This window comes from Peromyscus maniculatus, chromosome 8, assembly GCF_049852395.1.
Source record: "Peromyscus maniculatus bairdii isolate BWxNUB_F1_BW_parent chromosome 8, HU_Pman_BW_mat_3.1, whole genome shotgun sequence".
NCBI lineage: Eukaryota > Metazoa > Chordata > Mammalia > Rodentia > Cricetidae > Peromyscus > Peromyscus maniculatus.
This window is the reverse complement of record NC_134859.1, coordinates 59796632-59820083: the sequence shown is the minus strand read 5'-3', so window position 1 is coordinate 59820083 and position 23452 is coordinate 59796632. Positions and strand designations below refer to the sequence as shown.

Genomic DNA, 23452 nt, shown 5'->3' with positions numbered 1-23452 from the left:
GACCTTTCTGTAATATCTGTAGGGAAAATAGTGGGTCCTCAAAATTTCAAATAAAATGAACATATATCTATGACATGTCATTTATAAGAATCTCACAGTCATCAAAATATCATCACCATACCAAAATTGCAAAAATTTCTATAGACACAAAAGACTAAGTCTTTTGTAAATTTTGCATGTTTCTGTATTACATCCTTTAAATTATACTCTTTTATTTGTTTGTTTGTTATTTCATTTGTTTGTTTTACAATCTGACCTTGGTTTCCCCTTTGTCCTCTCTTCCCTGTCCCTCCTGTCTCCCTCTTCTACCCACACCCATCCAGTCCTCATCTGTTTCTAACCAGAAATGGGCAGGCCTCCCATGGATATTGACAGAACATGGCATATCAAGTTGTAGTAAGACTAAGCTTTAAATGCTATTGTTACATGAGATACAAAATGTATTAGCTTTTCTCTTGCTTGCCAGTTGGTTATGTGTCCTCAGTGGTTATGATTTGCTTCAGCTCTTTCAGTTTCTTGCATCTCAGTGTTCCCCAGGTCTTTGTGTGAACAGTCTCAGTTTATGATTCTATACCTATCCCAAGGAAAATGTCATGCATTTGAATGGCTTAAATTACCATTTAAGATTCAGGTCAGATTTCTATCTTATCCTACAGAACTCTGATTTCTAAGGATTTTTCCCTAGAATGTACTGTAAGCATTGAACACACAGCAGATTCCAAATAAAACTTCCACATTCATTCTGTTCCTTCACTTACCCATCCTCCTTCAGTCTCTCATACCAGTAAAAGGAATCCATGATCAAAGAAGAAATCTGAGCATTTTATTTCATTCATTCTTTTCTTTCACACTATCTATACTCCATCAAGTAAAACTTATAGATCCTAAACTTTATTTATGTTTAATTCAACTTTGTTCTAAATATTACTACCCCAGACAAGGGCATCATCTCCCTTAGGCTATTGAAATTATCTCAAATTTCACGTCCCTCATTCCAAGCTTCAGGACTCTTCTCAAACAGTTTTCTTTTCCTCTTTATATGTAAAGTGGAAATCCAATCATCTTTCCTTGCTGAATGAATTGTTGGTAGATTCTTATTGCTCTTAAGATGAAAGCTAAATTTCTTTCAGGGGCACACTTGACATTGTAGTGTCCAGTTTTCCCTACCTCCACAGTCCCATTCCATCACCCAGTGATGCTTGCACTCCATTTTCCAGTAATGCTGGGTCTGAGGGGGTACCTCCCAGTGCTCTGCCTTTTACATCTGCTGTCCCTTCTGCCTAGCAGTTCCTTCCCATTTCTCCCACTCACCTGGATTATAATTTGTCTTTCAGGTACAGTATGTATGGCTTTCTAAGATAAATCTCCTAAGTCTATCTAGAGTAGGTGAGACCTGCTGCCATTTTTCCATGGTGTCTGGTAGCCATCCTACAGCACTCGATGCCTTGATGATCTGTTTATAACTGACTCCCCCCAGGTTGTAAACTCCATTCAGGAAAGGTATGTCTGCCTTCATCCTGCAGTAGGGACATCATACATGCTGACTGCATTCACCTCATATCCTTTTAATGTTATCAGTTTCCTTTTCACTAGGAAACACACTCATGTACTTTTAAAACCACCAATTCCTATCAAACTATAATAACTACTGCTGTTCTTCTCTGACAAAAATTTATAAACCTTAACCCTTTACCCATAATTTTGACTTCCCATTAAATATTCAAGTATGTAATTTTGCAGACATGGACAATATCATGGAGCTTTATATAGGAGACTTACTCAACTTACCAATTAAAATGATAATCTAAATGTCTTCATACTTTATTATGTGTGATGTAATCGATATCCATATCCTAAGAAAAAATATGGTTGCACTTTTAGTAAATGTGAGAATATTTCTACCCTTATCCTGTGTGAGCACTTTCACCAATACATACTCCCCAAGTGCTTGATAATTTTATGTGTCAACTCAAATTTATATTAATTTCGCACACGTTTTGTAATTTGGTTAACATTTATTTACCTTTGTACACTTTGCGAGTGAATCACATCACCTGACATGATATAATGTGCTTCATACAATCACCTGAAAGAGTTAACAGAAGAATCTGCAGTCTCCCAAGGAAAAGAGGACCCTGCTGCAGAGTGCCTTTAGTTTCAAGACTGTAATTGCAGGACTTGCTGGGACATCAGCTCACTTCCCTGACTTGCCGAAACCGGGCTGGCCAGTCTCTGTAGTCCAGGGAGCTGACTTGTTAAAACGAACCCTTGCTTACTCTTTCTCTCTCTCTCACCCTTAATCCCCATATCTATGCACTCTTATATGCAGGTATGTTACAACTTCTTTGGATTTCTGGAATATTCTGACTTCAATAAACCCCACTTTGCCTTAAATCTGACAAGTGGAACATAAACATAGAAACTTTCAGTAAGACCATATGCTGAGGTCTCCCACCTAAAATATTTAATTCATCTTCATTGATAACTTTTATATTTCAAGGTTATCTGTGGGTATTAAGGGGTAAATATCTACTGCAAACTTACACACAGAGTTAGAAGTTTGCCTCTCTTGTACCTGACAAGACCCCATCTCTGGTGTCTAGAGTGACTAGGAATCACAGATGAGATAGTACATATGTAGATGCTGTGTGGAGGAGACAACAGCTTCATGTTTCCTGATCCATGAAACCCCAAGTTCCCTGGCTACAGTTAACCTAAGAATCACCTAAGATGGTGCTTCTAAAATTTAAAGTGAGTGAAAACCAGCAGGGTATCTTATTCAAATATTGCCTGTTTTCCTTCAGTTCTAATTTTCATTTTTAATTAACAGCCACAGAAAGTCAGTTGCTGTGGTAAATGGACTGTGCTACCTTTAAATTTATCCATTATTAGGTTCTTCAGAAAAATTAAAGTACCATTCTTAGGAGGAGATCTATCTCTTCAGTTACTTTTAAAATAAAACAAAGTTTAAGAATGACTCCATCAAGCCTGTATGGATCACAGAGCTGGCATTACACTGATGTGATAGAATCTTGCAAGAATGTAGTGTGCAGTGAAATTGATGAATATTATCATCAACAAAGTACCTGGAAAACAATAGTGAAAATGCTTGTAGAGGGTTAGCAGGACGTGAAAGACAGCGAGGCATAGAAGAGAGAAGTTGTCACATGTAAAATACAACACTGTAGGAAATTATACAACCTGGAAAACTAGACCTTTGGGTTAGAAGGACATTAGAAGTTGGTTAGTCGTTACCCTTCCTAACTCACCAAGAATGTCTTCAAGTGACTCTAAGACCCAAGCCTGAGCCAACCCCTTTATTAATTGCAGGCTAATGAAGTAATGCTTCTATGGTCATGATCTGTGTACCATCCCTGCTCATATCTTCCATTCTATTCATTCCTGGGCCTAAGGGAACTCACTCCCAGAGGAGTCCAGACCCTAAAATCACTCCATAAAGACAAATTAATTAGTCAGGAATTTTCTAGGACCAATTAAGAGTCCTGTAATCATGACTGATACAGCCCTGATCACATCTAGTTTTGTTTGGGGGAAGGTGGAATTGGCATGAAACTCACAGATGGACATGTAGTCATTGGTTCCATTGGGGATTGGCAGGAACCATTCATACCTAGAACCTACTTTATGGAGGGTTAAAAGGTGCAGTTACGAGACTCATAAAGTACTTAAGCACCATAATGTACATGATTTAAAAAATATTAGACTTATAATAATTCACACTAGAATCAATCAAATTTTATGGCAGCATACTACCACAAGAAGTGCATGCTTTGGAAATATTCCCATGTGACCTAATCTCAATACAACCCAACCTGCTGTACACAGGCCCTAGGGAGAGATACACACACTACTAATGAAGATTAAGTGTATTTGAGCTAATTTTACATCTATGCCAATAAATAAGAAAAAATAACTCTCTCAACTCATGTTCAATTATTTGTTGGGGCATTATCTTTAAAAAGCCTTTGGCTCCTTACCTCTCTAGGTGAAACTTAACAGCATATCCCATTATCATAATCGTACCATTGGCCACAGAACCATAGGTGACATTTGTAATTCTGATTTCAGTACCTGTTCCTTGCACTTGGCTCTCATTATCTGGCTCAGATGCTGTAAATAGTGATAGTTTGAAAACTTTCATTCCCAGGAAATCTACATATTTGTTGATCTTACAATCATTAGATCACTATAGATTGTATTAACATTTAGCTTTGTACATGGAAATACTGTGAGGTAGCCATAAATTCTTCAGTATTCTAAGCTCAGTTCTCTATTCCAGTTGTATATAAAACTCAAGATCTTCTTTAGTATTAAGTATCATTCATCCCACACAGAATGACAACTCTGCTTTTTTTTTTTTTGGTTTTTCAAGACAGGGTTTCTCTGTGTAGCTTTGTGCCTCTCCTGGGACTCACTTGGTAGTCCAGGCTGGCCTCAAACTCACAGAGATCCGCCTGGCTCTGCCTCCCGAGTGCTGGGATTAAAGGCGTGCACCACTACCGCCCGGCAACTCTGCTCTTTATATAGTATTTTACACAAATATTAAGCTTTGGTTATGAAATGTTTCCTTAAACTTGTGTGTTGAAGGTCTAGTTCCAAAAACAGTGTTCAGAAGCCTTTGCCGATGTGATAGGATCTTTATAACCCTGACCTAGCCAATGGATCCATCCAGTGATGGGGTCATAATATGATGTCATTATGTAGAGATTGAAGAAAATAGAGTGTGGACTTATTTGGAGGAAGTAGATCACAAGCATGCTTTTCAAGGGTATACTTGTTTCTGTTGCTCCATCTTTCTTTCTTTGCTTTCTGGTTACCATAAGGTGAACACCTTTCTTCTCCCATATCCTTCTATTGATGTATCACCTCAATGTGAGATCAGAGATGTTAAGCCAAGTGGTCATGGACAGAAATATCTGAAATCATGACTAGAACAACCCTTTCCTCCTTTAAGAAATTTATTTCAGCTCTTTAGACACACAGTGGAAAAACTGATGAAAGGAACAGACATGGTTGAATAGTATCCTCAACTTCCATATCAGTGAAATTGTTGCCACATTCCCCCACAGAAGAACACACCCTTTGGGAAGCACATACACTTTATTTGCTACTGTAGGTCCTCTGTCACAAACCTTATTTCAGCCACAGCAGCAGAGCTAGTACTATACTTTAACTAGGTGAACTTGACAGCACTTCATCTCCATCTTTCTGAAGACGCTTTTCAGTTTTTGCATTGAGACCTCTCAGGATCACAGAGAAAGGAGATTTCCTCAACACTTAGGCAAATACTAAATCCTGTTGTCCTCCTTGAAAGAATTATTTTAAACAATGAGACAGGTGGACTGGGATTCTTTTTCTGTATATAGATTTTTTTTTGCACCATAATTAGAAGACTATGTCTGTACCATCAGTCTTTAGAGAGCACAATATCCTGGGTTGTTTCAAGGTTTCCCATGGTGCCCCTTTAGCCAATAACTCTATTAGATGTAACCCTTTCAGGTTACTGGAGTTTTCTCTACAAACTGATGGTAATGACCTGTTGCTGATAACAACACCAACATATCTCATGGAGAATCAAGCTGGTGCCTAACTAGAGCCATTACCCATACTGAATATGTTCATGGTACTAGAAGGTACCCTGCAAACTACCAGAGAGGAATGTACACAGCAACTCAGCCCTAAAGGCTTTGATGTACAATGGTGATCTGCCTTCATGATATGCTGCTGTAATAGTGGCACAAACGTTGTGAGAATATCTAACTGTTATCTGATTTTTTTGACAAAACAAAACAAAGACCATCATGTTAAGGCTGAACAAGGCTGCCCAACAGAAAGAGCCCCAAGCGCAGGCACAAGAGTCAGAGACCCACTCATTCACACTCTCAGGAGTCCCATAAAAATACTAAGCTGAAAACTATAATATATATACAGAGGACCTGGTGCAGACCTGTTTGCCTGGTGATGGCTGCTTCAGCCTCTGTGAGCTCACATGAGCGTTCAGTTGATTGAGAGGGCCTTGTTCTTCTGGTACCCTCAATCCCCTCTGGCTCTTACATTCTTTCTGCTTCCTCATTGGTGGATTTCCTGATCTCTGAGAGGAGGTATTTGATGGAGACATCTCATTTATAGCTGTGTGCTGAAAGGATTCTCCCTCTAAGCAATGTCTGACTATGAGTCTCATCATAGGTTCCTATCTGCTGCAGAAAGGAGCTTCTCTGATGATGACCAAATAAGACACTGATCTATAAGTATAGATGGATATCATTAGGAGTCATTTTACTTGTCTATGCAAAACTTGGTTGTGGGAGGACTCAGAAAATATGTCACCCCATGCAGTATGATGAAAACTCAGAGATGTCCTGTGACTGGGAATTGCTTTGGCATTTGTCTCTTTGGGGAGCTTCGGATAAGAGGTTTTGGTATGCAGAAATTGACTTGCTAAAGGTGTAAATTGTAAAACAATAAAAAAGCCTTTTGCAAATCTACAGTCAGTCAGTTCACCAGAAGCTGATTGCCCTGCAGCTGCAAAGGCTAAAAGTCATCCTACAGTGACTCTGATTTTTCCGCGGACCCGTGTGAACTGAACACCTGACATAACACTTTAATTTGTATTTTTACAGTTTTGTAAAAAATAGATTTTACACATATAGTACTAGGTGATATAATACCAACCTTCAACCGCTGTGTTTACTGCCTGTGGATTCAATATGACCAGTTACCCGATATTTCTGCTGTCGTGCCTTCTTGCCCTGGTGGACCTAAACTCTCAAGTCATGAGCCAAAATAAACTGTTTCTTTGACAACTTCAGATAGGTATATAGTGCGTTTTAGAGACTTCCACCTCTGATTTGTCCTTAATAAAGACAGTTTCAACTACCTCTACTCAGGTGAAGTCTGAATTTATTAAATGGAAAATGCCAGAGATTATTAGTTCTCAGTTTTAAATGATATGTCACCCCATGCAGAATGATGAAAACTGAGTGCCCTCAGTCTCCATTCGACAAGAGATCTGAATAATCATCTCATCTAGCATTTCCACATTCTATCATCTGCCCTCCTTGTGAGGTGCTCTTTAGCCATCTTGAGAATCAAATGCACTCTTGTGCTGTGAAGCCTTATACAGGAAGTGAAAAGTAAATCTTCAAAAAAGCTTAGAGAGCAGCCTACAGCTGTACTACACTGCCTGTGTCCTTCACCTTATTTCCTGCTGCATAGGCATTATAATAGTCCTCATGACCAAAAGTAGAAAGGTGAGGGTAATACAGTGAAATATTTTTTTGAGAGGGAAATGTAGAGTCATCAGATGGCTTTAGCTATGGTAAATTACTATAACCATTGTTATTATTAGTTACTGTTAGTCTTTAGTGTGCCTAATTTGCAAGTGAAACTTTACCATATACAAACATTTGTGGAAGAAAACCTCACAATATAAAATTTTTGTACGAACTTTGTTTTCAGGCATCTTCTGAGGCATTGGAACATATTTCCCTGCGTGAGGGAGAAGTTAATGTATGTCAGAAAGTTAATAACAAGCTATTTAGTGATTGAGAAATAGTTCAAAATGTACTTCCAGATTTGTATCCTGTGATGTTGCTAGCTTAGTAGTTCTAGAACCCTTTTTCAAGGTTCTGGAATTTTGCATGAACTATTATGTTGCCTATGAATAGCTTTATCACATACTCTGAAATATGTAAATAGTTTGGTTCTTGTTCTTCTTTGCTACACCATGATAAGAGAGTTAGGTTTCCAAGACCTAAATTTATTTTGAATTTGACATAGAGAAATTGACAACTATCAGAATTGTTGGAAAAACAACAAACTTAGAATTTAAGGGGAAATTTATGTCTTAGAATACAAACATTGGAAAAGAAAAAAGATCTAAAGTTAACTGTGCTAGGAACTTAGAAAAAGAAGAATGCCTTAAACTCAAAAGAAGTGGAGAAAAGTAAACTTACACACATAAACACACACACACACACTCACACACACACAGGGAGAGACAGAGGCAGGGACAAAGAGACAGAGAGAAAGAGAGAGACAGGGAGAGATTCAGTTTACACTGAAAACCAAATGTCAAAATAATTCAATGAAACCAAAAGCTGGTCCTTTAAATAGAGTGATTTTTTAAAAAGCCACGAGCCAATGTTAAAAAAAAAAACGAAGTGGGCAAAAGTCTTAAGGATGAGAAATGAAAGAGGAGGCATGCTGTACATGCCAAGCAAAGTTAGAGAGTAACAACAAATGCTGTGAGAAACTCCATCCCCACAAATGATAATCTAGATCAAAGCAGCCAATTGCTTTAAACACAAAGCTTTTACAATTATTTCAGTGGTTTTCAAATAGCCCACTATTAGCTTACTAAAAAATCTAAGCTGGAATAACACATAAATCCTGAATATTACCTGAACAGGCAAAGGGTAATTATGCATCTGACTTTCTCTGTTTTCACCTTCCCCTAAGTGTGTTCAGGAGTGATCAGTGGCCATCATCAGCCCTCACCTCAGGGCTTTGAAAGAATTAGTCCTAGATAGGTTCTAGGCAATTACTGTATCCTTAATGAGTAATGCAGGATCTGGACTCCTTTGGGATGCAGAGCCTTTGTGTCCAGAGATGCTAGAAGGGGATATATAAGAAGGTGTTGACTACGGAGGCTGTTCTTTCCTGTGCTTATAATGAATAAAAGTGACCAGGATCTGAATCAGGGACCTAATATATCCTCAGTCATCCTAGATAAATTGTCAGGAGATACCTTACTGTCCTCCAATTATGGAATTTTCATTTCCAAATTTGTGATGACTGGAAGTTTTCAGGTATGATAACATTCTTTGCCATTTCTGTACTTTGTAATACTTTGTCATGCTGTAGAAATACCTTGTTCCATAGTTACATTGATAATCATTTTGGTAATGATGGGGTTATTACAACTACTTACTAGGCAAGTCTTTTTTCATTTTAACCTAATAATAGCTCTTTTCAGGGAGGGCAACAGGAGTTCTTAAGCATTCTTTTAATATATATTTAGCTTTGTAACATTGGTAAACTTTGAACAGATCTCCTATCCAAAAGAACTTGCTCCTTACTTTAACACATTAACCAAATTATTAGCATCACATGAGTGTCCATTTATAAAGATGACTATCAGCTTCAAAAACAGAGCCACTGTTTTCAGAGAATCCCAGTTGAGTTGCATGTGTAGTAACTGGTAGAATCATATCCATAGAAGATTCTCATCTGCTATTCAGGTCATTAATTGAAGAAGTGAAGTTCGTTGGTCAGCAGCAGCAAACTTCACAGGTGACTTTGCTTTATAATCTCTGCATATAAACCTCCATAAGACATGGGCTCCACTCATTCACAGAATAAGAATAATTCTGAGAAACTAGGAACATGATTTCACCTGTATTATTCTTCCCTTTGTCACCAAAAATAACATGAAAGTGTTAAACTGTTAGTGCAGCTGCCCAAGCGAACATTAGCAGGATGGAGACTCCAGCAGCTGAACTCAGTCAGACAGTGTCAGTGAAAGGATTCCCCATCTCTTTGTGTGTTATTCATTTTCTTCTATTTTTTTTTCAGTTAGAGGTGGAACTCAGGGCCTTGGGCATGCTAGATAGCTACAGTACCACTGAACTAAATGCCCAGTCTCTTTTCCCACATGTCTTGGTGCTTCTCATGACTTCTTTGCCAACTTTGATTTAGAGTGGGCTTCATTAGACAGAATTATCTAGAAGAAAACAGAACAGCACAAATATCTGTTTTAAAGATATAGCCCACATAACTAGGAATTGGTAAGTACAGTAGCTGCAGACCAGATTCCCCAGAAGAGTGGAGGTTACAGTGTCAAATCCAAGGCAGTCTGGATGATGTTTCTCAAGAAACTGTAGATTTTCTCTTTTTTCTTCCAACTGCTCATGTGAGGCTTGTTACATTATGAAGGACTAAAGTTATTTTCCCTGATAATACTACTTACTAATTTAAGTGTTAATAACATTGCAAAACACCTTCATAGAAATATTTGTAACAATACTTTGACCAAAATTGCTACCAAGTTCTATACCACTTCCTACAATAATTAACTATCATGTTAGATAGTTAGATATGAATATCTGAAGATGAACTTAAGTGAAGGATTAAACACGTATACTATTTCATATTTGTTTGTTTTCTGGTCTTTATAAAATACCCATCATAATTAGTTTCTTACATCATTATCTGTAGAATAATATGAATTGAAGGATAAAAGTTTTGAATCAGGAGTACTTTTTTAAAGAGCAAAACATCTTCAGCACCCTAAAACTTATCCATAAATACAATGATGTCTCTGAAGCTTATCACAGAGTATCATGTTTTCATGGTAAAAAGTCAAGTTTAATGACTTTATATTCTTGGGAGACTGAAGAAGAGCAATTATTTGGATTTAATGTGCATTTCTGCCTTAGATTTCTCAGTCTACAGCACAACCTGGAAATCTCTGTGAACACTGGGTCACATTCATGCAGGGTTGGCCTTATTTCAGTATGAGGGTAAGCATGACCTTTCTTGCATGAAATCTACACTCTGGTAACAATAAATGTGAACAAGTGATCAGGACCATTGGTAGCTGTGAGATGAGTACCAGATGCTGGGGCCATGTTAGAAGGTCTTATTGTGTGTAGGAACACAAGAAAGTGTTGACTTAGCAAATAGCATGTCATATTGTGGGAAGATGGGTTGGACAAGCCACACCACAAAGGAGAGGGCATGGTAGACTAGGAGAATACCAAATAAGAAATTATGGAGGCACAAACTTCAATCTGAAGTACAGCATTGCTAAAGAGAAGAACACAGGCTTTGGGTAAGGCCGTATTGGACTGTAGAAGTTGGTACAAGTCAGGTAAGCAAGTACTGATTGTGCAAATGAAAGGAATTTTGTCATTAAGAACAAGATAGTCATCTGAAGAATGAATCAGGAAAGAGAGGACTGTATTTCCATCTCAGAATGCCACTGTGGGTTAAACATACTGAAGATAATACTGTTGAGACATGGGACATGGGTTGGAATTGAATGCTGACTTCAATATTTCAGACAAGAAACAGTGGCCTCCAATTCTAAGAATATGATTGAATGGTTTTAAATGACTGGTTAAAGGAAGGTGAAGATGAGCATCTAAATGATGTGATAGAGTTCAAGGTAAGGAAAAATGATGTGTAAAATAAATATTATGCCTCTTGAATTCCTCTTATTACATTATGAGAAATAAGAGACATGCGAGAAAGATGTTGGGAGAAGAAGGAGTAAACTACTATTGGCATGTATTGAGCCTTCAATACCTGTGGGGGGAAAAACAAGGAAGATGATTATTCAGCAATGAGGTAGTGAATTCTGTAGATTAAAGAGACAGCTACACCTGACTTTTAAATGGTACTCTGGCACATTAAAGTATTTGTGTTTATCTTGGGGCTTATATAGAATTATGAGGATTGGATGTACAAAAAATCCTTCAAGAAAATTCACAGAGTAAATCTATAAAACTGTGAACCACAGTTGCCTAGTAAAAGTAGGTAGGCAGGAAAGAGATATGTCAATACATTTTGTGTATCAGAAGTAATAAGGAGTCATTAGACAATACTAGACTATTAGAATATGCTAAAGTAATGTTAAAAAATCCATTCATGGTAATAATGAGTGAACATATTTGGATGTAGAGATTATAGTTATTTTGATGACAGTAAGATTAACTACTGTAGAACTTGCAACCTGCCATGTGTGTAATAGAAACGACTGTTTACATTATGTCATGGAGATGGATTGGTGGGGTTGTGAGCAGAGTATAAAGGACTGGGGTTGTATGCATCTGTTACCAGGGACAACTGGAGAAGTTAAGGTATCAAGGTTATTCTATACTTGAGTGAAGCAAAAATTATAAAAAATAAAGAATATAAAAAATGAAGAATTCTTTCTAAAGTAAGGAAATGAGAAAAAGACTAGAATTGGTCTATGAACTCACATACATTCAACCATTGGGAGTTTATAAAACTGTTATTTTTCTTAAAGTCATTGGAGGCAGATCATGTCTGGAAACAACCAAAGTGTCATCTCCCATTTCCTCCTTCTGGGCCTGCCCATCTCCCCAGAGCACCAGCACTTGTTCTACACCCTGTTCCTGGCCATGTACCTCACCACTGTCATGGGTAACCTCATGATCATCATCCTCATTCTACTGGACTCCCATCTCCACACTCCCATGTACTTGTTTCTCAGCAACTTGTCCTTCTCTGACCTCTGCTTCTCCTCTGTCACAATGCCCAAATTGCTGCAGAACATGCAGAGTCAGGACCCATCCATCACCTATGTGGGTTGTCTGACACAAACATACTTTTTTATGGTCTTTGGAGATATGGAGAGCTTGCTTCTTGTGGCCATGGCCTATGACCGCTATGTAGCTATCTGTTTCCCCCTTCATTATATCAGCATCATGAGCCCAAAGTTCTGTGCCAGTATATTGATGCCATTGTGGATGTTGGCCATATTTAATGCCATGATGCACACCCTACTCATGACTAGATTGTCTTTTTGTGAGAACAATGTGATCCCCCACTTTTTCTGTGACATAACTGCACTCCTGAAGCTGGCCTGCTCAGACACTTATGTTATTGAGTTAATGATATTTATTATGGGAGGACCCATCATTATTGTACCATTCCTACTCATTGTTATGTCCTATGCAAAAATTGTCTCCTCCATTCTCAACGTTTCTTCTACCCAGAGTATCCATAAGATATTCTCCACCTGTGGATCCCACTTGTCTGTTGTGTCTCTGTTCTATGGGACAGTTATTGGTGTATACTTTTGTCCATCAGCTAATAACTCTACTGTAAAGGAGACTGTCATGGCTATGATGTATACAGTGGTGACTCCTATGCTGAACCCCTTCATCTATAGCCTGAGGAACAGAGACATGAAGAAGGCTCTAATAAGAATTATCTGCAATAGGAATATCTCTTTGTAATTGTAACACATGGAATTTTACCTATTTTATGTAATAAATGTATTGATATTCATATGTTATATCAGATGTTGTCCCTCAAGACCTAGATGAAAGGGCATGTCACATAACTGTTCAATACACAAAGAGTAGTCAATGGAGGAAAGATTGTCTTTGATATCTGACTGTCTTCGTCCTCACCAGCATTTCTTGCAGTTATTTTCTTGGACACTAGGGCACAAATACTATGAAGGAGGAAAAGGGAAAAACGGGGAGGATTTTAACTGGGGAGGGATGAGGGCAATACAGAGAAAGAGGGATGAAACAGTGATCAATAAAATTCAGGACGCTTGAAAAGGCCATAGGCTAACACATTATTTCATAATCATATTTATAAATACATATATAGTATATATGAGTATATGTGATAGAGTTATGAAACATGGTATGAATACTTCTCACAAGAGCCATAGACTACTCAACAAAAATCCCGGTGTCAGTTATGGGAAATCTCCCTTCAACTAGTTGGTCAATAGAGTCAAAAAGACTCCAAAAACAATACAGGCTATTACCCGTGCTCTTGGTTTCCTCATAGAACTTGAAGGTAAGTTTCTATTGGTGAAGACACCATACATTTCAGACATAGGACTTGGGAGAATTGAGCTAAATCTGACTCAGAAGCCCCCACGTTGGGGACTAGCCCTCAGTATGGGAAGGTGCTATGCAGGAAGAAAGGGGAGAAAAACAAACAATAGTCATACCCCACTGTAAAATTTATGAACCACAACAATGACAAGAGATTGGAAGGTATCCCCATTAGTGCAATAGTCACATTTATATCTTGGGAGTAGCCAACAGCTGGCTAATTGCACTTACATCTAAAACAATAGGAAAGAACTCATGCCTTGTCCTGCAAACCTAGCCAGTCATATGCCCTAAAGGAGAACCTACTACTGCCATTTTCCTAAACTAGCATAGTTTCTACTTGTATTTCTAATTGTATACTCAGAGAAAATATAGCTCTCATTACTCAAAAAAAGAACCTTTTTTTTTGGCAACAGATGAAAACTCTTACAGAGATCCACAACTGACCAAGATTCAGAGAACATGTGACTGTGGTGTGTCCAGTCCCAATTGTTGTATCTTCAATGCAACCACTATATCCAAGCCTAGGGCACCATTTTGGAAGAGGGAATGAAAATTATAAAAACCAGAGAACCAGTGCTGTACTGCAAGATAGTGTCTTCTAGATGTGACAGGGAAGCAGCACCCATGAACCCTCAACACCCTCAATGCATTTGAAATACAATAGAAATCATGGCAATTTAGGTAAATGGCAATAAATGGCTTCTGTGACAGGAAGAATCAGTTTTCATCAAGGTCTAGTCCCCCATGGATTATCCTGTGTCAAGTGGTTATCACAAAAAGCACGTACATACTAGCAAGACTAAATGGATGTGTGTGTGTGTGTGTGTGTGTGTGTGTGTGTGTGTGTGAGAGAGAGAGAGAGAGAGAGAGAGAGAGAGAGAGAGAGAGAGAGAGAGAGAGAGAGAGAGAGAGAATATAATTAAAGATTTGGTCATGAGTTTGAAAGGGAGACATGGGATGAGTTAGAGAGGAGAAGTTGAAGGATATCTTACTGAAAGCAATATAAAGACTCATTGCAATTCCTGCAAAATCTGCTTACAGTCTGCACTGAAATAGAAAAGATTAACATTCATATAGGAACAGAAAAGATCTTGGATATGCAAGTAAATCAGTGAATCCTTCAAAATAGTACATAAATATGATTGAAGATATCACCATGCCATTTTTTTCTGTTTTATTTCAGAGTCATGACAGCAATAATAGCATCAACAGGACAAGACAGAGGTCCAGATATAAACCCCTGAAGCCACAGCCACCTAATATTTGACAAAGATTCCAAAAATGTGAAGGAAGAGAGAATAGCCTGTAACAAATAGTGCTGATAAATTGGATATCTACGTGTGGAAGAATAAAACTAGCTCCCATTTCTCCATTTGCACACAAATCAACTCCAAATGGATCAAAGACTTAAGTAGCAGCCCTGAAGCTCTGAAAGTGATAGGTCAGAGGACAGAGGAGGAGAAACGGTTCAAGAAATGAGAACAGGTAAAACCCCCCTGAAGGGGACTCTAGTTGCTCAGCAAACCATGAAAACATTCAATAAACATGATATTCTGAATTAAAAAAACTTCAGCACAACAAAGGAAAGAGATACCTGACTGAATAAACATCCTTAGATTGTGAGGAAATCATTGGCAGGGTCACATCTAATAGAAGATAAATATCCAGAATACACAAAAAACTAAAAAATCCAAAGAAAAAGAAAACAAGAAACTCAATAAAAATAGGCAAAAGGAACTACATGGAGGGTTCTCGAAAGGAGTCATGCAAATGGCCAATATACACTTTTTAAAGTACTCAGTATCCCTCACAGCTAGGGCATTCAAAATGAAAACTACCTTGAGATCTCATTCCACTCCAGTGAGAAAGGGCATCTGTGACTGGTATGTAAAGTGAACTAAAAAATTTCTTAATAAAAAAAGAAAAAATATTTAATAAACACATATAAAAATCTAGAAAAAGAAAATTTAACCTAAAAAAAAAGAAAACAAATGTCACCAAACACTGTCAAGCAACCCTTAATAGGAGTTCTTATTCACTGTTGACTGAAATGTAAACAGTTGGAGCTGATGTGTAAATCAGTATGGGAGTTTCTTAATAAAATGCAAAAATGCAATTATCATATTATCTAGCAATCCTGAGCATATGCTCTAAGTACTTACATCCTCTCCAGAGATATATGTATGCCCATGCTTATTGGTATTCTGTTTCCCATAGCAATGACATTGAATCATCTCAGATGCCAATAGCTGATGAATAAAAACTAAAAATGGACCTATATACAATGAAATTTTGTTCATGTGCAGAGTTGTGCTGTAGATGTATCTGTGGGGCCAACTACCTGGGGTTTGTGAAGTCATAGATCTTAGAGAAGAAACTGTAGTCACAATTGTACTAAACCAGCATAATTCAAACCACTAATTCAAAAAACGATATTACTTTTATTTTATGTGGACAAGTGGTTTGGCCTATCATATGTAAATAGTGTAAGCCTGGTGTCCAGAGAAGCCAGACTAGTGTATGGACCTTCTGGTATTGGAATTACAAATGGGTGTGAGCTGCCCCATTGGTGCTGGAAAAGAAATTTGTATCCTCTGCAGGAGCAGCAAGTACTCTTAACCATTGAGTCATCTCTCCAGCCCCATTAATAATTGTTATATATTTATATTTGTGTGGGATTATTTACAGAGGACAGAACACTAAAAATGTGACTTGTGAGAGGGGGCAAATGGGAGCCTTAAGGGAGAGGTGTAGAAGGAAAAGAGAATACATGTAATATGAAAATGTAAAAAGGAATATTTAATTACAGCGGAATTAATACAGAGATGGGGCAGAGAGATGGGGTAAAGAAGACGTTGGGTGGGTAGTTAACAAAACCAAGTATAATGAAAATGCTACAAGGAATTCAACTATCTTGTAGGCTAACTCAAATAAGAATAGCTTTTAATTTAAAATAAGCTAAAAATTAAATGGCAAAAACCTTTTAATATAGAATTAATATATGACTAATATACATGATTGATTCAAACAAATGATTGTACACTGACATTTACAGAAGTGCTACCTATCATTGTTCCAAGTAGAAACCCATCAACCAATGATGTAAATAACCAATGTACATCTGTACAATGATACATTTTTGACATCTTAAAATCAATTATTGGCACATAGAACTACACAAACATACCTTGAAAACATAATAATAGCAAGAATCCAACCATGAAGTCCCTATATTCACATGAAATATCAAGAATGTGAAGATCTGTAAGACATAAAGTAGAGTGAGGTTGCATGTGGATGGTGGAGGTGAGAGTATGTATGACAGAGGCCTTCTTTGGGGGATTATGGATTCTAAAATGCATTGTAGATTGCTTTGAATTAACTGAAAATACTTATATATATACATATATCAGTATATATGAACATCGCAGTCCTTAGAGATGATTGGACTGGAATTGAGCTCATCATCCAACCACCTTAGCTTCTCATGTCAACCAAAACACTGTGAGTGGAGAAATAATACTTCTTTGAGTAACTGAAACCAATTGATTAGCAAGCAAAATGTGGTTATTCTATACAGCCAGAACAGGTAACATTGTATCTATAATCCTGGATGTATCTTTTAATCCCAGGTACTGTTTCCACATTCATAAAACAAAAGTTAATAATCTCTAAGAACCCAATACAGGTTAGACCAGTAAGGACCAAGATTGGCTGTGGTCCAAAGTTTGTGTTTCATTATTATGTACAGAACTTCATCCAACCAATGATTGCCAAGTTCAGGACTATCTTGAAGGAAGGAATTATATATGCTACCAATGGTCTCATGATCAATGCTAAACTCATAAAGCAGGGCATTAGTAAAGTGATCTCACATACATAGAGAGAGGTTGAGAGTAACAGTCATAGTAGGCACAATTAAGGTTTTCATAGAGAGGTAAGAAGACAAAATGGATGAACAGCCATAGAAACATGAACTGCTTTTCTATTGGCTCAAGGAAGCATTAAACTTGCCATTTGCTTGTCACATGCCTACCCTTTCACATATTGGCACACGGAAAAGTTGGATGATTTTAAAAAGTTTAAATTTTTTCTAGAAGGTTGTGTATATAAGTCTTTTTGCAGGCAGGCAGTCATGTGGAATTGAGGTCTGTCCTTGAAGCCTTCCCAGTATGCATGGTTTTCTATAATTTCCGTCTTCTTACAATCTACTCTTAGATGTGCTGGAGAGACGGCTTAGCCAGTAAAGGCTAGGCTCACAACCAAAAATATAAAAACTATTGATGGCTTCTTCCATAAATTTTCATTGTGTGAGACACTTTAAGTCATTAACAATCAGAGTAATTTCTGATTATTTGGAGTGATTTTGAGGTCACCATTCTTCACTTTCCCCACTAAGAAAGTTGGCTCCAGTCAAGCAGAAGCCCTGTTCATTACCTGGGCAGACAATGAGTATGCATATTTACATGGTTATTGACTGTGATGTTATTATTTCTTTGTTGCTGTTCTTTAAATTCTGCCTTCCCCTAACTGTAGGAAGGAGTGTGCCTATAATTGATCTCCACTAGAGATCCCGAGATAAATTGGTCTTAGAAAGGTCCTAGGTAATTATTATGTCTTTAATGAGTTATATAGGATCTAGACTCCTCTGGGGGTACAGAGCCCCTAAGGCTCAGGGATGGCAGCAGAGGGATGTGAATATGGATGATGAAGGTAGGTGGTGAGTAGAGAGTCCAGTAGATAGTTCCTGTGCCTTCAAATAAAATAAAGGTGAGCAGAATCTTAAACCAGAAACTTTGATTCAGCCTCAGCAGGAAATTAATCTGGTGTCTTGTTGTCAATTTAAATGAATTTCCAGTGTTATGCAGGACAGTTTTCAAGGTATGATAGCATTCTTCTTTTCTGTGTTCCCCAAGACATCACCAGATTGTGCAAGTATTTATTTCATGGTCATCATATTAGCACTTTCATATTGATGGGTTCATCACAATTACAGATTATGTTCATTTTCTCTCAATATCACACACCATTTCAACACAAGAGCAGGGCTGTGAGATGGAGTTCACTGCTGTAGTGCTGAATGGTTGTTTACTATACTTTCCCTTGTGGGGTCTTAGCAAACTCTGAACAATGTCCTACCCAAGATGATGATCAATTCTATCTGCACAAGCTCACAAATCTGTGTTTTAGTGGTAATGTCTGTGATTGCATCTATGTGCAGTATATCAAGGAAGATATTAATATTATATAGATGTTCATGTAGAATGTGCAATGAAATCTACTCAATCAAAATTATTATTTCTATAGAATCTAAGTTGATTGCAGGTATAACAATTGCTAGAAACATATCCCTTGGGATTTCTATGTGCAGTTTAACTTGAGAACTGTGAACTTCACATCTAAAGAAGGTATGAAGTCCATTCGCCCATCAATGGTAAGAGCTGATGGTGGCTTCTCTGGCTTCTAGTCCTGCATACATGCCTACATAACACTAAGGTACTGTTCATTTCATTTAAATGAGAAGTAGGAAATGGGCATGGTGGCACATACTTGTAATCCCAGTGTTCAGGAAGCAAAGAGAGGAGTAATGTATGTTCAAGGTCAGTCTTGAATACATAAGGAGAGCATCTTTTTAAATGGTGCATGATTTCTTTTTCCTACATGTTTACCCCTCTATAATTCTAATCCACAATGTTTAAGTGTGCAAATTCTGAATTCAGTTGCATTAAATGTTGTCAGTCTGTGAAGATACAAACAGTCATACTTGGGTGTAGCATTTCAGAGGAAGTTGCTTAGATTTCTTGATGTTTTTCTTCTTTTGTCAGCTTTGAGACATGTGATAGACTCATTAGCCAGTGTTGTGCAGAATCATAGAATAAGGTGTGTGTGTGTGTGTGTGTGTGTGTGTGTGTGCCTATGCATGTGACTTAGGATACAGACAGTGTAGTGTTAGGAGCTGACAATACTAACATTTGAAGAACAGTCTAGAATATTGTAGTCCCTGAGAATAGGAAGGTTACTGACATGTGTCTAAGGGAGATGATGAAAATTTTTTTCTACTGTGAACTCTCCCTTTCCTCCCCTAATTCCTTCATCTGATTGCATGAAGCTCATCAGGTTATGAAGTGTTAATTATTTTACTCAAAGTAACTACAGATTTTATTGTCATTTATAGAATATCTGCATAGAAACAGAAATCTGTTCAAAATTGGTATCAGGCCTTAATCCACTTAATGTGTGAATTAACCATCAAATAGAGTATAGTCATCTGAGGAATAACTCAAGTGAGGATTCCAAAGTAACTTTGTTGCTTCTTCTTTTTTATAATTCATAAACATGTCATCCTATTTGTTTTCTGCACCAAAGCCAATGACATTTTGTGGATTAAAGCATATGTATATGATTTGGAGTCATCATTCTTACTGAGGTGTGATATAAATGATTCACCCTAACACTGCAGAAATACATCATTAGATCTCTGACACTCATTATAGAGTGTAAAATTTAGTTATAACTAATCAAGTGTTTCTATTTAAATGGAGATTTTCCTACTATTGAAGTTGAAGAAATCTGTATCAATTTGAGAAGCAGGTAACAAACTTTTATGCCCAAATTCATGCTTATGACAGATGTTGGCCCTAGATTCACATTAAGAGATTGTATACAATTACATGGGATAAAGCCACATATAGCCTTTCTTGCATGTAGTTTACAATTGATGGGAAGATAGCTTAAATCAGTGATCAAAGGGTTAAGCGCATGGGATATGTATGGATGCAAGGGAACATGGCTGAAGTTCTCATTACAGAGAGACAGGGTGACTTTACTGTGTATGTGATAAGCAATATCTCTTACATATAAGGATGAAACAGATAAAGAGGAAACAGAAGGGAGGAAGTGGTAGGTGAGTGGAGGAGAAACTCTAAAATGTGTGAGGTGAAGAGTTTTAACCCCAGCATTGATGAAGAGAGAAATGCAATTGGAACTTTTGAAACTGTATGGGAATTTACCATTGGCATGTGTGAGATAACAAAACAACATTTGTGCCCCTGACAGGAGCTTTGTCCTTATCCTCAGAGCAACAGTGGGAATATGGAGAATGATTCAGACAAGAGATAATGGAACTCCTCTGTTAGGATGCCACAGTGTAAATGAAACAGGTTGAAGAAGAAGAGAAGGGTCAGGAGATGTGAGAACCTGGACTGGACTGAGTCTGCTTCTGTATTCCAGTAAAGACAAGATGTGATCCTGATGTATGAATGTAAGCTCACAGAAAGAGATGGATGGAATAGGAGGAGAATAAACAGCAGACTGTTTATGTGTGACATCAGTTCAAGGTAAGAAAAATGGACGGATCAAAATTCACAGATTTCTGACTCAGACACGAATTTCTTTTACTATACTATGGGATACTGGAGAGGTAGGAGACAAAGAAATGCTTTGGGACACAACACAGTGAAGACACGAATTTCACTTGAGGTTTTTGAGCTCCTGATGCCTGTGATACATGCAAAGGGAGGAAGGTGATTAGTGAACAGTGGAGTAGAAATCTGTATGTTACAGAGACATGCATGTCGGAATTTTAAATGATAATGTAAGACATTGAAGTATGTGAGGTTTTCTTGAAAATTATATAAAATTATGATGCCAAAGCTTATCCAAACTCTTCAAGAATATAAATATCCAACATAAGAAAGAGAAAATCACAAATGGACAAACAACAGTTGAGCGGGCAGTAGGAGAGGGGAGCCGTCCATTTTTTAAATCTCAGTAGAAAAGTATAGAACTGTTTATGTTAGGACAGAAAGATGTTAAAGAGAAACTGAGAAAAATCATTAACGATTGTAATGGTTACAGGAATTTGGAGTTTGAGATTATAATTACTATGATGATTATTCTGATATTTTCTCATTAGGATACTGGAGTCGGAAAAGGATAATGAGCAACCAAACTGTCATCTCCAAGTTCCTCCTCCTGGGCCTACCTATTCCCCCAGAGCACCAGCACCTGTTCTATGCCCTGTTCCTGGCCATGTACCTCACCACCATCCTGGGGAACCTCATCATCATCATCCTCATTCTACTGGATTCCCATCTCCACACTCCCATGTACTTATTTCTCAGCAATTTATCATTCTCTGACCTCTGCTTCTCCTCTGTCACAATGCCCAAATTGCTAGAGAACATGCAGAGTCAGGACCCATCCATCTCCTATGTTGGTTGTCTGACACAAATGTACTTTTTAATGGTTTTTGCAGACATGGAGAACTTCCTTATTCTGGTCATGGCCTATGACCGCTATGTAGCCATCTGTTACCCCCTTCATTACATCAGCATCATGAACCCCAAGCTCTGTGTGTGTCTGGTAGTGCTGACTTGGGTATTTACCATGCTTTATTCCCTGTTACACACTCTACTCTTGGCTAGATTGTCATTCTGTGGGGACAACGTGATACCCCACTTCTTCTGTGACATATCTGCCTTGTTCAAGTTGGCCTGCTCTGACACATATATTAATGAACTATTGATAATTGTCTTGGGAGGGCTCATTATTGGCATCCCGTTCTTACTCATTGTTGTGTCCTATGTACGAATTGTTGGCTCTATCCTAAAGGTTTCGTCTGCTCGGGTTATCCACAAGATCTTCTCCACCTGTGGCTCCCACCTCTCTGTGGTCTCACTGTTCTATGGGACAATTATTGGGCTATACTTATGTCCAACAGGTAATAGCTCTACTGTGAAGGAGACTGCCATGGCCATGATGTATACAGTGGTGGCTCCCATGCTGAATCCCTTCATCTACAGCCTGAGGAACAGAGATATGAAAGATGCCCTGAGAAGGGTCCTTTGCAAGAAGAAAATCTCTTTATAAGGCAACACTGGGACTTTTACTTATATTTATCTAGTAAATATATTGATATTAATATTACAGAATGTATCCCTACAATAGGACCCACATTCAAGAACATACTGCATAATATTTCCTTTTGCAAAATGCTGTTTTTCAAAGTAGTTCAGTTAGGTATTGGGACCTTAGGGATTCAATGATGCCACCCCTGCCTTGTATGTGTGATTCTAGAAAAGCATTAGTAAGAGCCACTCTTTTATCAGGTCTCCACTCCTTCATTCCTTTTTAAAGTTGAAAATAGATTCTTCTCTCATATAATGCATCCCAACCACCATTTCCCCTCCCTCTGCCCCTCATAGCTTATAGCTCCCTTTCCTCCTAATTTGCTCCTTCTCCATTTCCTCCTCATAAGAGAGCAGGCCTCCAAGAGAAGACAGTGACATGTGACAAAACAAGATACAATAAGGCAAAAGCTCTCATATCAAGGCTGGAGAAGGCAATTCAGTAAGAGGAATGGAGTCTCTAAAGCAGGCAAAAGAGTTAGAGATATGCCTGCTCCTAAGATAACAGCCCTAACATATACTCAGAGGACCTGGTACAGACCAATTCAGGCTCTGTGCTTGCCATTTCAATCTCTGTGAGCCCATGTGAGCCCTGCTTAGTTGATTCAGCAGGCCTTGTTTTTTGGGGGTCCTCCAACCCCACTGACTCTTACAATATTCCTTCCCCCTCTCTCATGGGGTTCCCAGAACTTTGAGGAGAGGGACCCGATGGAGACCTCCAATTTAGACTCTCTCTCTGCATAATGTCTTACTATGGTTCTCTGCACATGCTCCCATCTGCTGCCTGAGGAAACCTTTCTCAAGGAAATAATCTATGTGTATAGCAGAATATCATTAGAAAGCATTGGTTTTTGTTTTTGTTTCTTTTTTTTGGGGGGGGGGGCAGGTGTTTGGTTCTACCCTAGGCCT

The 23452-nt window shown here is 38.0% G+C and overlaps 2 protein-coding genes across 2 annotated transcripts; both read left to right on the top strand.

The window, feature by feature from the left end:
• Positions 1-12071: 12071 nt before the first annotated feature.
• LOC102924937 (olfactory receptor 1468-like) lies at positions 12072-13010 on the top strand. The gene has a single exon (XM_006977359.1). The coding sequence runs from the start codon at positions 12072-12074 to the stop codon at positions 13008-13010; it is 939 nt and encodes a 312-aa protein (XP_006977421.1).
• A 1774-nt stretch (positions 13011-14784) lies between these two features.
• Positions 14785-22845, top strand: LOC102924617 (olfactory receptor 1468-like). Its single transcript, XM_006977358.3, has 3 exons — positions 14785-15119; positions 20691-20971; positions 21550-22845. Exon 3 carries the CDS (start codon positions 21573-21575, stop codon positions 22503-22505), a length of 933 nt encoding a protein of 310 aa, XP_006977420.3. The 5' UTR covers positions 14785-15119; positions 20691-20971; positions 21550-21572; the 3' UTR covers positions 22506-22845.
• The last annotated feature ends 607 nt before the right edge of the window (positions 22846-23452 follow it).